We start from the raw sequence: 17,932 nt of genomic DNA on the forward strand, positions 1-17,932 counted from the left end.
CAAGGCTTTAGTCACAGAACAGCTAATTTCATATCACTTATAATCTGAATAGATACTCAAATACTATAATTTACTTTCTATCATATCATATATAATGCCATTTGAGTTTCATTACTATAATGTATACTTATAGTACTTATTGTACTGCTTCAGCCACAAGCTTTTTCAATGAAGGATGTCAAACACCACAGCGGTAAACTCATGGAGATTTAATATTATGCATCAATAAACATGAAAATCTAATACAATCAATGGTTATGATTCAAAGGAAATAAAAAATAAATTTTGTTCCGATTGCTCTTTTGAAGCGATACTGAAATGTATGCAAGGCCTTGATTCAATATTAATTTACAAAGACATAACATGAAAAGAAAAATGGCTTGAGTTTGTAACCTCTAAATTCTATTATATTAGAAGATACTGTATTTATCTACTTTAGAGATAAGGATGATACTCCACCTTTACATTTCAGTTAAGTGAACTTGTTGAGTTTTTCACCACAGGCAATCATTGCGTGCGTGTATTCAGCAGGAATGTGTTCTATCGCTACACATGGTTTTGGTCACAATTCCTTTCCAATAACCAAAATGTCAATTCATGTACTGTATTACCTGGCCTTGCTTACTGATAAAAAGCCTTCTGAGGGGAAAAGGAATAGTCTTTAGCTCACAATATTTCACATAATGGGTTCGCTGAAGAATATCCACAGTCATATGATTCATATGCTCAAGTGAAAGATCGAGATTTTCTTTTAGGTACTTATCCAAACATCTGCTTATTTAGTTTAAAATGATGTGGCACTGAATGGGGAATGAACCTTTCGATTAAAGGCAGAAACAAGACAATTATTCTCTCATATGTAACACCACCACTGGACATAATCTAACCTGGTATTAAAGTTTGTACCCTCAACCAAATTTAGCACTCAATAAAACTGCTCATTAAAGCGCCTTAGCATGTTACCCAATCACCTGAAAAACAAATCAAAAGACATACATTTGTTCATAAATGCCACAAGGGAAAATAATAAACATGTTGACAAGTCCTCTTCCTCGACTCCACCTTTGTCTATCTTGCAAATGCAGACTTCTTGGGTGCCTCTTCTGGTCATCTTGAGCAGATAAACATACACTAATCCAGGGGTGTCAAACATCTGGCCCGCGTGGGAGTCCAATCCGGCCCGTAGGTGTTAGCATTGAAACAAAAAAAAAACTCAATAGACTTTAAAATGACTAAAATAAAATCTAGACCGTGTTGAAATGATAATGGACCTACATTCACAGTTTCTTGACTGTGTCCAGCTCGCTAATAAATCACCAAAATTAAAGCCAGACAGTCAGGGAGCATCAGAAATTAAAATAAAAAAAATGACGGTGAGGAAATAACACATTTTCAATGCGGCCCTCTGGACCTCGTTGAAGACATAATGCGACCCCGGGGCAAAATGAGTTTGACACCACTGCACTAGATGGAGTTAGTACATGGGGAGAGAATGTCAACGAACTTGAGAGGGCACGAATGTAGAAAGGAAAAGGAATGATTCCTGATGTATTGCCATAGAGTTCATATCCTAAAATATTTACTACTGCCAGAAAGAAAGAGAAATACAATTAAAAAAAAAGAGAATATATATATACATTCATCATAAGTATCTATATATAAACAGCTGTAGCTAGTTGTTGGCAAGCCAAGTTATCCCCCTTGTGATTCCACCATAAGGCTGTCTAACTCCTGGAAGAACACCATTCATTCCTCAGTCACCAGCTTCCCTGAGATACAGAACGCTGTTTTTCGAGGTTTGTTCGATCAAAACACCCGCCCCCTCGAGGAAAATAACAGACCCTTGAGGGATCCTCCTGCAAGATTGTGAGGACTTGTTTGTGTAGCCGAAGGGCATTGGTACTGTTTTTGTCATGCTTTTTTTTGTCTTTCAGGGGGTGGAGGATGTGGGGTTGGCAAAACAACGGTTATTATTTTTTACATTGTAGATGTTTCTTCTTAATTTCATTAAATTTTAACTTTGAAAATGCAAAGCTGTGATCATGTTCAATCATCAGTCATTCCAAGGCTTGGATAAGAAGTGCTTTGCAAAAGAGTTCTTATTAAGACTCCAAGATCTGCATCTTTGGCCTCAGTGCCTCTGTGATCCAGTTCTTTTCAGTAGAGGCTCATCGTAGACCCAGCACTCACCATCCTCATGGAACAACTACAGGGAGGAAGCATGGAGACAATCAGAGGGGACCACAATAGTGCTTATAAAAATCCAAAAGTCACAGCGCCTTCAGAAAGTACTCACACCCCTTGACTTCTCCACCATTTGTTGTGTTACAGCCTGAATTTAAAATTGATTTAATTGTGATTTTTCTTTTTCCATCACTGGCCTACACACAACACAGCATAATGTCAAAGTGGAATGTTTTTCCAAATTAATTACAAATGAATAGCTGAAATGTCTTGAGTCAATACGTATTCAACCCCTTTGTTATGGCAACCCTAAATAAGTTCAGGAGTAAAAATGTGAGTTGCATGGGCTCACTGTGTGTGCAATAACAATTTTTAAATGACTTCCTCCTCTCTGTACCCCACACATACAGATAATTGTAAGGTCCCTCAGTCAAGCAGTGAATTTCAAACACAGATTCAACCATAAAGAACCAGGGAGGTTTTCAATGCCACGCAAAGAAGGAACCTACCCATTGGTAGATTGTTTTTTTTACCTGACATTAAATATACCTTTGAGCATGGTGAAGTTATTAATTACACTTTGGATTGCACTACAAAGATACAGGCGTCCTCCCTAACTTAGTTGCCATAGAGAAAGAAAACCGCTCAGGGATTTCAGCAGGAGGCCAATGGTGACTTTAAAATAGTTAGAGATTAATGGCTGTGATTGGAGAAAACTGAGGATGGATCAACAACACCTTCTTTGGCCGCCTTTCCTTCCAGTTCTCTGCTGCCAGTGACAAGAACGAATGGCAAAAATCGCTGAAGCTGGAGACTTCAATTTCCCTCACTAATTTTAAACATCAGCTATCTGAGCAGCCAACTGATCGCTGCAGACGTACATAGTCCATCTGTAAATAGCCCACCCAATCTACCTACCTCATCCCCCATATTGTTTTTATTTACTTTGCTGCTCTTTTGCACACCAGTATCACTACTTACACACCATCATCTGCTCATCTAACATAACCTGCTAAATTGAAAATTACTTTGCTACTATGGCCTATTTATTGCCTTACCTCATCATGCCATTTGCACACACTGTATATAGACTTTCTTTTTTTTCTATTGTGTTATTGACTGTACACTTGTTTATTCCATGTGTAACTCTGTTGTTGTTTCTGTCGCACTCCTTTGCTTTATCTTGGCCAGGTTGCAGTTGTAAATGAGAACTTGTTCTAAACTAGCTTACCTGGTTAAATAAAAGGTGAAAAAAGTGTAGTTACTCCACAATACTAACCTAATTGACAGAGTGAAAAAATGAAGCCTGTACAGAATTTAAAAAAGATTCCAAAACATGCATCCTGTTTGCAACAACGCATTAAGATAATCCTATAAAAAAATGTGGCAAAGCATTAAACCTTTGTGTTATGTTTGGGGCAAATCCAATACAACACATTAGTACCACTCTCCATATTTTCAAGCATAGTGGTTGCATTATGTTATGGGTATACTTGTAATCTTTAAGGACTGTGGAGCTTTTCAGGGTAAAAAAGAAATGGAACGGAGCTACGCAGAATCCTAGAGGAAAACCTGGTTCAGTCTGCTTTCCACCAGACACAGGGAGATAATTTCACCTTTCAGCAAGACAATAACCTAAAACACAAGTCCAAATCTATACTGGAGTTGCTTACCAAGAGGACAGGGAATGTTCCTGAGTGATCAAGTTACAGTTTTGACTTAAATCTGCTTGAAAATCTATTGCAAGACATGAAAATGGTTGTATAGCAATGATCAACAACCAATTTGACAGAGCTTGAAGTATTTTTAAAGGAGTAAATGGGCAAATTTTTCACAATCCAGGTGCGGAAGCTCTTAAAAATGTACCCAGAAAGACTGACAGCTGGAATCGCTGCCAAAGGTGATTCTAACATGTATTGACTCAGGGGGTTGAATACTTAACTAAATCAAGACATTAGAAATGATCTCCTACTTTGACAGAGGATTTTGTGTAGATCGTTGACAAATTACAATTATATACATTGTAATCCCACTTTTTAACACAACAAAATGTGGAGAAAGTCAAGGGGTGTGAATACATTCTGAAGGCACATTTGCAATTAACAACTATTTTTCCAAGCAAGCGAGCCACCCTATGAGTCATAAACTTTCCATCAAAATAAATACAATCATCATGACCGTGAACTATTAACCTTGATATGGACTGGGTGGCTGTTAATATTGCTGTCAGGGCTCTGGAGATGTGTAATAAGAAAAGGCACACTCACCCTAGTTTCCCACTGCATTTCATTCTCCTTCCTCTCCCTGGCCTCGCCCCTTTGCTTCTCCTCCAGCCTGTGCTTGGCTTCCGTTGCTGCATCGATGTCTCTCGACTTCAGACTGACTGTCACATCCTTCCAAAGGCTGAGGGTCAAAGACAAACAGTGACTTGAGGTTCCGGACCAAACTAAATATGGCTAAATCTGATAATTTTGTGCCGGGCTGGATTGATAGTCACATTAAACTGGATGCCATGGCAGGAGCTACGACCCCCAAGTCCACAGAAAGGCGAATGGACAGAACACAAAACAGCCACTTATTACTGCCCATAATAAAACGAATAGAGAGACTTCTCACCTGCGGGACTCGTACTCCAGCTGGTCCTCCAACTTCCTCACCTTCTTCTTGATACAGCCCATTTTCTTTGTGTCAATGAACAAGGAGTTTTCCTGGATTCAAATTCAAGAGATAAAAAGTTTGGGTTGAAAGTGTATTAAATTGTAACACTTTCTATATTGCTTTTTATGTACGAGGTCAACCTTCAGTGAGAACATGTTGAGGTCAGGGATTAAAAACATGGAACATAGTAATTTTCTTAAAACAACAATCCTTTCCTGAATCACCTATTAACACATTGATATCCAGCAGAGATCTAATGTTTTAACTGAACTCACCCCAGATGCCCACTTAGCGTACATCACTCCATTCCACTCTCCTTCAATGGAGCAGAATGATTTCTTGTCATTGGGAGGACTGCAAACAAACACATTTATAATATTTAACTAACATCACAACCCCCAAAAATATATACTGCTGTGAGCACAGTTAATAAAGCAAGAATAGGCTAACACTATGTGGATGATTACAAATAACAAAATCCCCTTACAAGATCTCAGCGGTGATCCTGTGCTTCTTGCCACCGTAGAAGGGCTTAGTGTGAAACACAATGCTGGCACTGTAGCCTGTTTTGGAGCAGTTGATGTTACACTCTCCACCCAACTCCACCCATGGGACAGTCAGGATCGACCTAAAGAGAGAAGGAGCACCTCACTACATGTCAGGTCAGGGAATCCAGATAGCAACTTATACCCATTTATACACACTCACTTTACATAAACAGTAAATTGTGTGTGCTGGAATTCTGTTTTATTGGGATTTGAAATGGGTCTTTTATTTCCAGTACCACAAACTTGAGACACTGTGATAGTGTGTGTTATTTAAGCAATAAGGCCCGGGGGGGTGTGGTATGTGGCCAATATACCACAGGTAAAGGCTGTTCTTATGCACAACGCAACACAGAGTGCCTGGATGCCACAAACCTCTGAGGTGCCTTATTGCTATTATAAACTGGTTAGCAATGTAATTAGAGCAGTAAAAATGCATGTTTTGTCATACCCGTTGTATACGGTCTGATATACCATGGCTGTCAGCCAATCAGCATTCAGGGCTCGAACTACCCAGCTTATAATTACTCTTCAAGCATGACCCTACCTGCCATATCCATTGGGAAAGGTGAGTATGTAGTGCTCGTCATGTTCCAGACAGGACACACATCCTGGAGGAGAGATGAGGAAGCGTGTGGTAAGTGTGTGGTAAGTGTGTGGTTTTTGTTAGGATAAATGTTTTGGACTATGTGAGCTAAAGAAGTATTCCCATGTATAGTAGTTGGTAAATATTTGAAGTTAACAGAAAGCCTAAGTGCTTGAAGCAATGTCTTACCCTGGCCAATATTGTGCACTCCAATTGACATTCCTAAGAACTTTGACTTGGTCCAAATGTGGGCGTTGAACTGAATCTTTTTTCTGAGACACTCTGCGTAGAATGCAGAAACTACAAGGAAGAGGAAAAGCAACAGTACAGTTAACATGTATGGCTTTGGTACTCTGACAGCTGGGTAAAATATTGAATGGGGGGAGGGGGGGGGGGGGGACTCACTGGGGGGGTGATGAGAGACCTGCTCTGCTACAAAAGACACACTGTTGGCTGAAGCCCATGGCACCGGACCCTCTGACGATGGCTCCTGAGGAGTGGGAGGAGGAGTCGGGGGTAAACATTCATTTATTGGTAAAGGTTTGAAGAAACAATTAAAAACACTTGCCTCAGTATCACAAAACATAACATTGATTATAAACTGGGTGGTTCGAGCCTTGAATGCTGATTGGCTGACAGCCGTGGTATATCAGACCGTATACCACGGGTGTGATAAAACATTTAATTGGACTGCTCTAATTACGTTGGTAACCAGTTTATAATAGCAATAAGGCACCTCGGGGGTTTGTGGTATATGGCAAGTATACCACGGCTAAGGGCTGCATCCAGGCACTCCGCTGCACCATGCCTAAGAACAGCCCCTAGCTGTGGTATATTGGCCATATACCACACCGACTCCTCGTGCCTTATTGCTTAATTATAGTATTACTAAAAACCAGCATATAAATCAAATGAATATAAGTTGTCAGCCTTTACTGTGGTACAACGCTCACCATTGCGGCGGGCTCCTCGCTCTCTGAAGGCAGGTCCCAGTGGCAGAAGAAGACCTCTCCCAGGATGGGGTTGTATGGCTTCTTGGCCACTGAGCTTTTCCTTCCCGCATGGAAGGCTGACATGTACCACTTCACCACCTGCACCATGCGCTCTTTGGGCTCCAGCTGATCTGCGATACTGGGGATGAAAACATCAGCCGTCACACCACTGGATGGAAAAGTTGTGGCTCCATCTGAACACATCTGTGCAGGATGCCCTCAATGGAAATGATGGGGAGATTCTGAAAAGCAATGTTGTTGTTATTTTGGGGGACTGTTTGAAGTGGTGTACCTGACAAACAAATCCGGATGTGCAAAGAAGTCAGCGTACATCTCCAGCAAAGACCTCCTCTCCAAGATAAATGTGGGCAGGACCACCTGAGAGAAAGAAAATAAAGAAAACAATCAGCAAGAGAGAGACGACGAGAGACGGACGGACAGACGGAAAGCTTTTACCTTGGTGAGGTCCATGCCCAGCCGCACCTGGGACAGCAGGTGCATGATGACACTCTTGTGCTCCTCCACAGACTCCCCCTGATCCTCCGCCTCGTCATCATGGCTGTCAAATTGATCTGACCAGAGCAGACGGTAGGCAGAGTTTAAAACACCTACAGTCGGCGAAACACCACTGATACAGGACATCCCGATGTCCTCCTTTCTGTTACTAAATAAAACATCCACCAAAATAGAACAGGAACAGAATGTGTGATGTTGTTGTTCTATAAAAATAGCTTCTTGTTTGGGGTAGACACGTGCGTGGATAAGTAGGGCAATGTGAGTGTGTGGATTTGTGTGCGTTCATGTGTGAATCACCTGCATCAGTGGTGCCGTTAGACATGGAGGAGTTGAGGGACTCGTTAGTGTCTGGTCGTTTCAGCACTGTTCCGTCATTGCTGTGAGGCAAGGCAGCAGGAGGCCGAGAAGGACTGACAGAGAAGAGGATGGAGGGAGAGATGAAAAGAAAGAACTGATTACCTGACAGGAAATATATAAAAGGCCCAGGATATAAACACACCTCCAGCAAAACACAATCAGCTTATATGATAATGAAGTAAAGAGCGAGTATGTGGTGAGGTGGACAACCTCCCTCCCCGTCCTTGGTCCCTGTAAACCCCAGTAACTGTGGTATGGATGGTTTATGATAAAGACTGTATACACACACTCACTCTAGAAGGTGCTTGGGAGATGTGCTGTTCTGGTAGAACTCGTCAGCGTCGTAGAACTCATCTTCGCTGCTGGAGTAGGAGAAGTCAGGGACCGAGTGGGAGGGGATGGTCATGTGACTGGGAGAGGCACCGCTGCTGCTGGGGTCCGAGGGGCCACTCCCTGAACCAAACAGACAGACAAACAAACAAGACAGACGTGGGGGTTGAGTTTATTTACTCTTGTACATAAACAATTATAACTGCACCTCAAGTGAGGTGACATCTGACCTGTGCTGTTGGGGGTCGGAGTCTGCAGACTGCCCATCACCGTGACAACAGCCCCCACCGGTAAAGTGGAAGGCCGCTGTTCTCCTTTACACATCTGAGAGCCATCTACAGAAAGAAAGATGATGAGAGAAAAAGGAGAACGCTCTGGCTTTAGAACACTGCTTTATGATGCAACAGATACAATGTCATTACAGACCTGGTGGGAGAAAGCTTTTCAAAATCACACAAAAACTACCAAGCAGTCAGACTAATATAAACCTGTGACTATGAGAATGAAAATGTCACCAAACTGTGGCAACATGGGGTCAAGATTTGGAATCGGATGTGTGTGTCCAATTTTGATTGCTCTACATTGGGAAAAGTTCATGGCCAAGTAGACATGATGAATCAGAGATTCAAGCACACCAGGTGGCACTGTAGACGTGGTTTCAGGAAATAAACATTCATCAGGTACAGAAATCTGAAAGTATTCAATCCAAGACTATTCTATGTCCATGAAATAACATTTTTGTTTAAAAAAAATAATAAAAACGCCCCATGTCTGCAATATCAGTTTGTGGACTCAAAAGGAGTATTATTATTCTTTCTGATAGGACTGTAGATGAGATTGTGTTTCTGGCTCTCTGTATACTGTACCTGTGGGGAGGGTGGTCTGTGTTGGCATGGCTAAATTGACTAAAGAAGCGTCCAGAGGCGGAAATATCCCATCCACTGGGTTGATGGTGCTCTGTACAGGGCGAGACAAAACGGTGCCAGTCTTAAAACATAAGATACATTTGCAACTCACGTCGCTCTAGAACGCAATCTGTAGCGATACGTCATGCAACAACACGGAGAAGACTATCATGAAAAAATAAAATACACACTGCTAATGACTGGAAAGATCAATTACCTTTCACTCTGCTTCCGGGAAATATTGGTTAATTAAGTTCTACCTAATCAATATCTACCTACTTATATCACAACACTTACTGTAACCTAATACTATCCAGCATAGTTGCAGCCCTGCAAAATCGGACAAAACACATTCCAGTTAACTACAGAATGTGATGGCATAATGTCCCCTATTGAAATGATCCTGTGAAGTGAAAACCACATGCTCAAGCTACATTTCTCTATGGCCGATATCTCTGTAATGTACACACTATACCAAGCGCACTGCTGCCATAGCTTTATGTCAACAGCAAAAACTAGAGGAGAGGCCAGAATACCTCCACAATCTCAGAACACAACAGTGTGGTGGGAGCAGCATGCTGAGGGATGACAGACAGGGTGAAGAAGAGAGTGGTCTGACGCTCAGTGTGGGCACCGAGCAGAATGGAAGATGTCACACTACTCTGCTGAGAGAGCCAGGAAAGTGGAAATATGAAACTAGCCAAGAAAAATGAAGGCATGCAGTGAATTAAAGTAAGTCCTCTCTGCCCTTTAGATCTGGGGTCAGAGTGAGATTTGGGAGAGGATTTCTTCTGGAAAGTAAGGCAGTCACTCCTAATTATAGCCAATTACAGAAATGTTGCCACTCCATCGTGGTGACACCAAATCAAACCAGTGTGGCCTCGCTAACTAGAGATTAAATCAACAGCGAAGGATGCCTCTAGTGCAGGTAGAAGAAAGGGGTTAGAGCTATATAGTGCTTAAGCCATGGTTAGAAGAGGGTCTACATGTGTAACGCTAATGGCCAGAGAGACTACTCTCACAAGACGAGCCTGGCGGGCTGATCCTATGGGATTCGGACTTAAAAACATCTATGGGAAGAGTAAAGCCAGTAAACAGCCCTTGATGGGTTGACATCTATTAGTCCTTGATGGTTCAATAGGCATGCACAGTAAGGAGAAATCGATGGCGAGTTGGGGGGAGGGTATAAGCGCACTCACACACTCGTAAACACGCACGTCATAAAAGAAGCAGAATGATGTTGTGTCTAAAATGAGGGGTAAAGAGAAAAGTACCCAACTATTATCAGCAACAGAAAAGCTAAGGACATTCAGCTGGAAAAGGGGAGTGGCAAAGGAAAGAGCAATATACCAGATAAAGCCATTTATCAAATGGCATGCATTGTTCCAGATCTGATTTGTCTTCTTTTCTTTAGTTCAGAGTGAATTAAGTGGAAAAGAAGAATAGAGGTTTGGTTGATCTAGATTTTTCTTATGGACAGAGAACGTCAACACTTACTATCAGTCCGTTTGAGTGTTGCTGTTCGTTACTTTGATCCTTAAAATTTTGAAAAGAAAACGTTACTTATGATGGCTCAATTGTTTGTATGTAATGATGATATGAGTTTGTTAAGAGCTTCTCTTTCAAGAAACCAGTTAAGTCATTTAGAAAGTCAGCATTCTTCATGCCAACATAACACAAGAAAAGCATTATGAGCTCAAGGATGATCGAGTGTGAGAGGATCACCTCTCCAAAATCTCAAAATGGAACCTAATGGAATGTAGCAAACTGCCCACAATAAACTACAACCTAAGCTGTAGTCAAGTGGAAAACTACTGGCATGGCTAAAACAAGCAGTGCACCGTGATGTTCTCACAACAATGACATGACAGTAATGCAATGAGAGCCCCAACACCAGGGGTGGGCAACATACGGCTTGCCGGTTGGTTGCTCATTTGATCTGGCCCGCGGGTTTTAGTGTTTTTTCATTTGGGTTAAATAAAATAAAAAACACTCCAGGCCACTCTTGAACATCTAAAACTAGTTAGAAAGTATGTTGAAATTATAAAGGACCTATACGTTTTCAAATAACTGCCCTTTTCTTGGCTCGCTCTTAACGAACAAATCAGTTACAAAAAAAATCTCTGCAGCCTTCCGCTGAACTTTGAAATCCTGATGTGGCCCTCAAGCCAAAAATATTGCCTACCCCTGTGCAACAGTCAAAGGAATGAACCCTTTTTACCTTGGCAATCTGCAGCAATACAATACAGTGCTTGATGGACTCTACCATACTCTGAAATGAAAGACATCAGACAATAAAACACAGCACTCAACCTCCAACAGGAGATGATTCTGAAAATAAGGACATTTACAAATGGGGTTTTACTTACACATGTAGTTTCCTTCAAATGTTCAATTTTCTAGACAAAAAAAAGGGGGAGAATCACATTTACAAATGGCTGTTTCACCACCTGACGAGACTTGGAAATCATGACTGAAAGTTAGGTAAACCATGGATTGAGAAAGATCGGCAAAGTGAAACCAACACGGAAACCAGCTTTGTTTAAACTCTTCCACAACCATGGAATTAGACTGGACGAGCAATGATGACATTCCATCTATAGCTGTGTTCTATATTAATCACTACATAATAGGTCATTGTCCTCACCATATTAAATAAGCTACAGAGTTTAAATGTTACAAACTGACCAAAAACAAAACTCAGGATCTCAATAAGGAAGTGAATCACAGCTAAGGCATTTACAACCGGTTTGCTCACCATTAATTAACTCATTACTCCCACATTTGTAAATGTTAGTAAACTAGTTATTCACATGTATTTTATATACATTTTCTTAAACATGCTCAGTTGTGTGCTTATTCTTTTACCAGGTACTGCATAAATGGCATGCCCATCTTCTTGTGAGAAATTACACTGGTCACTCAAAACATTTAGAAAGTATAAATAGCACACAATTTAGATTAGGGACTGAAAAAAGATTGCTAATGATTAGTAAATGGTTGATTAATGTGGGAGTAATGCTTCATCAATGGTGAACACAATTTATAAATGCCTTATAAATGGTTTATTAAAATAAAGTGTTATAAAATATTATCTTTGAGTCATTAATTATCAGGCATCGTTCTGTTGACAAGAGATGAAACAGAGACGTCACTCACTCTGCATGACTCTTCATTGCCATCTTTGATTTTCTCATCGAAGAGCTGGAAGAGAGTGGAGATGCAATCAATCTGAGCTGAAGAGGATACATGCAAATCAGGAGCCGAATTAAAAAAACATTCATAGATCACAAGGTTTTATTAGAGTCACGGTCATACATAGTCACCCAAATGTGGAGAAGCCTCACCTTTAACTGATCAATTAGAATTTGTAGGTATGCGTCAGCCTCTGCAAGTTTCTTATCGAAGTCTTGGACACTTGGAACAAATCCTGTCTCTGCCTCCTAAAATAGAAAAGAAAAAAACAGCAGAACATTCTTAGTCTAACTTTATGACAGTTTTCTGCTCCCATCTGGTAACCTATTTTGGACTAAGAATTTTACTCTGCCATTGCCTATACTTTGAAAGCTTGTAGGCGGATGAAGAAAAAAAAGTACTTAAATTCCCAAGTGGGGCTTTGAAAAAACAGGTTGTAGCAGCACAAAAACAGCAACAGTTTGGGAGAAGCTTCCAGCATTGTACTGTAAGTGGAGTGATAGGAATAGTTCAACTAGCATTGTTTAAAAATACTTTGCCTGCCTGCCTGCCTGCCTGCCTACTTAGTTGAACACATTTTATGGCATCAGCATAATTGCATCAAGAAACCCATGGCAAATGGAATTAAGTTGTAAACATTTTAGAGAGAATACTAGCCTATCTACGACCTACCTATCTATCTATGACTCGGAGTATGTGTTTGAGTATGTGCAGGAGGAGGTTGGGGAGTCTGGCCGAGTGTCAATCACCTTTCAAGCCCTTAGGTTCCCATCATTAACCACAGACTGACAGAGATCATTTCCTTGCATAATATCCATTAGGTGGTAGTAATTATTTGCTGAACAGGTGACCAGATGCCCGACTGACCAGATGCCCGACTGACCTGCCCTACCAAGCAAAAAGGCACTAACTGATCATGGTGTGGAACTGAGAAAAATTACTTTAAAAATATATATATATTTAACTAGGCAAGTCAGTTAAGAAGATATTCTTATTTACAATGACGGGCTACCGGGGAACAGTGGGTTAGACTTCAGGAAGTGTACAACACATACCTCTGCAACATCTATCAGAGGTCAGAATATAGAGACTGTAGAGAAATACAAATACCTGGGTGTCCTCTTGGACAATAAGCTTCAGTGGAGTAAATGTTACAGACCAGATCTACAAAAAGTCAACAGAGACTGTACTTTCTCAAAAAGCTGGGATCTTTTAATGTAGACTGTACTATACTGACTCTGTTTTTACAAATCCTTCATTGATATTAACTTTTTGTATTGTTTGTTGGTTTGGCAATGCCACTGTCAGCCAGAGAAATATGCTGAGAAAGATCACCACAGCAAGCAAGGTACTTGGAGTCAAACAGACAGGCCTGGATGAGATCTTTAAGGTCAGGGCACTCCACAAAGCTCACAAAATCATTTCAGACCCAAGCTACCCCCTGTACCCGGACTTTGAAATACTCCTCTCTGGGCGCAGGTATAGGACACCCCTCAGCAGGGAAAAACAGAACTAGACAATCATTTGTGCCAGGTGTGATATCCCTCCTAAATAGCTCAGGCTAATGTTCCTATCGACTCAGTAAGGCCAGCAGGCTTGTCTTTATTATTTTTATTTTATTATTTAAAATGTTTTATTGGTATGTAACTGTTATGAACGTTGTATTGTGAATTTTGTTTTGTATTTAAAATGTCACTTTAAATGTGTACATGACACTGCAACAAAATGTCCCCATGGGGACAATAAAGTCAGTAAGTAAGTAAGTAAGTAACTGCCTTGTTCAGGGGCAGAAGGACAGATTTGTACATTGTCAGCTTACTGGCCCAACACTCTAATCACTAGGTTACCTGCTTCCCCTTATTTACCTTGGTTTCATAGTAACTTTATGCAGTTCCTTTTAACATGACCCCCATTTTTTCTGGAACACAACAAGGCCAAAATACAGAAATGAAATGCATAGCAACTTCCTCAAAAAGACCTAGAAACAAATTCTTAACCACAGCATTTTGACCTTTCAATATTACAATTAATATTGATCAAAAACCACTCCAAGTGATCAAAAACCATTCCAGCTCATATTTCACAGGGAACTTTACCATACAGTATTTATATATCAAACACTTGAGTGGGTCTGTTGTACTTTAGGTTCGATAAAATACTATCAATGACAATGACCTCAATCACAAGGGACAAAGCCTTTGGCACTACAAACAAACCAGGGAAAAAGAGAATCCCTCTTGCTCGTTATTTCTGTTATGTCTACACAAGTTCATATTACAATGATGGAGGGGATATTTCTGCTCGACAAGAGCATCTTATAAACCCAGAGGACAGTCATGTAGGCTAGAGACTGCAGCTTTGCCATGTTCACTAAATCTGTGGCTTCCTCTAACCAGACAATACCTGCCCACACCCACCAGACACTGGAAACCCACCAGACACTGGAAACCCACCAGAGACTGGAAACCCACCAGACACTGGAAACCCACCCATTTTGCTTTCCACACAGCATGCCTCAGTTAAGGACTGCATCATCGCACAGCCACCAACCGTTTCCCCCCAATGTGGTACTCACAGGACGCCGAGCTGTGAGGGACATGCCTCGTCAGACTGCATAGGCCAAAGCTGACCCCAAAGCCCCTCTCTCCTCCGCTACTCAAACACACGGCTGTTCTTGTGCTCTCCACTCTTCCTGACTGCCAGCAGAAACCACACCAAACCTGTCTGGTATGTTCTACATCAGCTGAGCAGCAGCATACACAGGAAAAGTTCATCCAGGATCCTTCTCTCTCTTACAGGAAGTACAGACGTTCTTACAAAAAAAAAAGAAAGGCAGCACAAGCCTATGTGACAAGCAACAACAGCTGCCCTGGTTGGATAAAGCTGAAGGCAGATGTCTGGCTGAGAGTAAGCAGGGCTCTGATTGGTTCCAGGTCAAATGATGTCACTATGACTGCATGCTTCCACAGTGTCTGCAAGCAGACAGATACACCCAGTCAGCAACGTTTTTTGTATTATTATTATTTTTTTTCCTCAGGGGGCGGGGACGAGAGGAGTGGGTTAGAAAAGGAAAGCGGAACAGAACATAAATAAACATAAACATAAACATAAATAAACAACTTGAGGGAGGTGAGAGAAAGTATATTTATGAGCCAATCAAAAAGCACAGACTAAATTAATAGCTGGAAATTGGCAGTTCATAGAGCGACTAATACACAGCACTCTCTTTATGGCTTGCCCATCACCAACCAACAGCCCAACTACGCTATTGGTGCACCTAACCACACAGGGACAGACACGCTTTTGGGCTGGGAGATATGGCCTAAAAATCCTATCTCAATTTTTTTCTATGTTTTCTCCAAATAAGCTTTGTTGTACAATTAAAGGTCAAATACACTGCATTTAAAACAGTCAGCAATAATCTAATACATTCAGGGTGGCCTATGAAAATGCCTTTTTGTTACAAATTTAAATCAGAACTATGCATAATGCACATTCACTAATAATGACAAACTTCTTGTAGCAGGTATTATAGAAAATGAATACAGACCTCATAAACAATCTCTCACGCACCGGCCTATGTGCTAGTGAGTAGCCAGCTAATCTTTATATTTAAAATTTAGCCAACTTGGATCTATTTGCTAGCTAACAAAGTAGAACAGATGAACACACCCTTCTGCCCATCTCCAACTGTTTGAACAGCATGCTAGTCTGTCCACTTTGTTCAGATTATGAAATCAAGTGATCTACCTTATTTCTCAGAATGAGAACAAGTTGCCAATTCCTTACATAGTGTTTTATGCTTATTGTACATTTATAAAACAGACTAGACGGTCAGTATTAGTCTTTGGCTAAAATGCTGCTACCGGTACAACGTAACGCAATACCGCACACCACAAACTGAGCATTAATTTTCCAGAATCAATGAGTAGTTACATGCACACAATAATATGATTACTGTGAATAGATTAAAATAATAGTTTGATTTCAACGGTTACATGCTTTGCAAGAAGACCGATTTCCTTAATAATCCTGTTACGTGGAGACATCTGAAATCTGGTTACCCGATGGGACTGATAAATGCAGAAAATCAAAATAAAAGTTATACCACAGCGACCATGTTATTTTGGTGAAACCTATTTGATTAAAAGTTTGGACATACAGATTATATGTGAAAAAGTATTCATATTAGAAATGGTTAAGATTTTCCTGAACTCACTTCACTCGCGCAAAAGGAAGCTTGCGCTGCTTGTGCTAGCAAATGTTTACATGCCCTAATAACTCAAAAGATTGTTGAGAAAACCAGGTGTTTTAATTGGCATTTGCTTACTTTGATGATGACCTTGGGCTGATTCAGATAATCAGAATAACTGTGCCTACTGCCATAATCAGTTTAACATCGAATTATTAGTGTACATGTAAACGTCCTCAATGTTCCTTAATATCTCTGTTTTAGTAGTCTGCTCTGTGCGCTATGAGGAGTTGAGACAAGGTTAACTTCTCTTCTATTACATGTAAAATAATGTCTCAATGTGTTTCGGTGTCCATGACTGATTCTGTTGGACCAAACCTCATATGCAAATATGGAGAGTTAAAACGGCTTGTCAGAGAGGAAGATGTGACCTCATCTTTGTTGTTGTGAGTGGCAGGTGCCTGGTGTGTGTGTGTAAATGGGAAGGTGCACAGTGGCAGTGCACACTGCACAGAAGGAGCTAAGGAGACGAGATCAAAAAGAGATCGCACTATATCCTTCTATTCTCAGATGACTCCCGCTCTCTGATGAGGACCAGAATAGATTATGATTTTTCAACGCCAAAAAATGGAGGACCAAAAAAGCCGATACTGATACCGCAAGCCGCACTGCTTCTTAACACAGCGCGCATCCAACCCGGAAGCCAGCCACACCAATGTGTCGGAGGAAACACCGTGCAACCTTGGTTAGCGTGCACTGCGCCCGGCCCACCACAGGAGTCGCTGGTGCGCGAAACCCTCCCTAACCCGGACGACGCTAGGCCAATTGTGCGTCGCCCCACGGACCTCCCGGTTGCGGCAGAGCCTGGGCGCGAACCCAGAGTCTCTGGTGGCACAGCTGGCGCAGCAGTACAGCGCCCTTAACCACTGCGCCACCCGGGAGGCCCTTGACTATCGGATGTTCTTATAGGCACTTTAGTATTGCCAGGGGCTTCCGTCCCTCTCCTCGCTCCTCCCTGGGCTCGAACCAGCAACACAACGACAGCCACCATCGAAGCAGCGTTACCCATGCAAAGAAAGGGAAACGACTACTAGAAGGCTCAGAGCGAGTGACTTTTGAAACACTATTAGCGCGCGCTAACTAGCTAGCAATTTCACATCGGTTATACAAGCCTAATCTTGGGAGTTGATAGGCTTGAAGTCAAACAGCGCAATGCTTGACGCACAACGAAGAGCTGCTGGCAAACAGCACTTTCGTTCGAATGTGAATGAATGTTTACGCGCCTGCTTCTGCCTACCACCGCTCAGTACTTAAGTATCTGACTGAGCGATGGTAGGCAGAAGTATGCTCAGTCAGATTTTATGCAACGCAGGACACGCTAGATAATATCTAGTAATATCATCAACCATGTGTAGTTAACTAGGTGATTGTGATTGTTTTTTATAAGATAAGTTTAATGCTAGCTAGCAACT

At 41.4% G+C, this 17,932-nt stretch overlaps 1 protein-coding gene across 16 annotated transcripts in view; it reads right to left on the bottom strand.

The window, feature by feature from the left end:
- Positions 1-194: 194 nt before the first annotated feature.
- LOC110521570 (oxysterol-binding protein-related protein 9) overlaps positions 195-17,932 on the bottom strand; it is a 35,178-nt gene continuing 17,440 nt past the window's right edge. For 8 of the 16 annotated variants that reach the window (XM_021599200.3, XM_036968411.2, XM_021599202.3 and 5 more), the window contains 20 exons: positions 12,421-12,516; positions 12,233-12,277; positions 11,443-11,472; positions 11,295-11,345; positions 10,571-10,609; positions 9,035-9,125; positions 8,399-8,503; positions 8,132-8,291; positions 7,779-7,891; positions 7,422-7,537; positions 7,258-7,343; positions 6,927-7,104; positions 6,379-6,463; positions 6,163-6,273; positions 5,935-5,998; positions 5,330-5,470; positions 5,118-5,196; positions 4,801-4,892; positions 4,452-4,587; positions 195-2,206 (listed from right to left, as the gene is read on the bottom strand). In XM_021599200.3, coding sequence (XP_021454875.3) covers positions 2,132-2,206; positions 4,452-4,587; positions 4,801-4,892; positions 5,118-5,196; positions 5,330-5,470; positions 5,935-5,998; positions 6,163-6,273; positions 6,379-6,463; positions 6,927-7,104; positions 7,258-7,343; positions 7,422-7,537; positions 7,779-7,891; positions 8,132-8,291; positions 8,399-8,503; positions 9,035-9,125; positions 10,571-10,609; positions 11,295-11,345; positions 11,443-11,472; positions 12,233-12,277; positions 12,421-12,516 — 1,893 coding nt within the window. In that variant the 3' untranslated portion in view covers positions 195-2,131. Of the gene's footprint in view, positions 2,207-4,451; positions 4,588-4,800; positions 4,893-5,117; positions 5,197-5,329; positions 5,471-5,934; positions 5,999-6,162; positions 6,274-6,378; positions 6,464-6,926; positions 7,105-7,257; positions 7,344-7,421; positions 7,538-7,778; positions 7,892-8,131; positions 8,292-8,398; positions 8,504-9,034; positions 9,126-10,570; positions 10,610-11,294; positions 11,346-11,442; positions 11,473-12,232; positions 12,278-12,420; positions 12,517-14,843; positions 15,241-17,932 lie in introns of those variants that run through there. The other 8 variants (XM_021599201.3, XM_090231580.1, XM_090231574.1 and 5 more) reach the window with 3 other exon arrangements.

This window comes from Oncorhynchus mykiss, chromosome 4 (assembly GCF_057628025.1).
Source record: "Oncorhynchus mykiss isolate SJ-2025 chromosome 4, ASM5762802v1, whole genome shotgun sequence".
Lineage (NCBI taxonomy): Eukaryota > Metazoa > Chordata > Actinopteri > Salmoniformes > Salmonidae > Oncorhynchus > Oncorhynchus mykiss.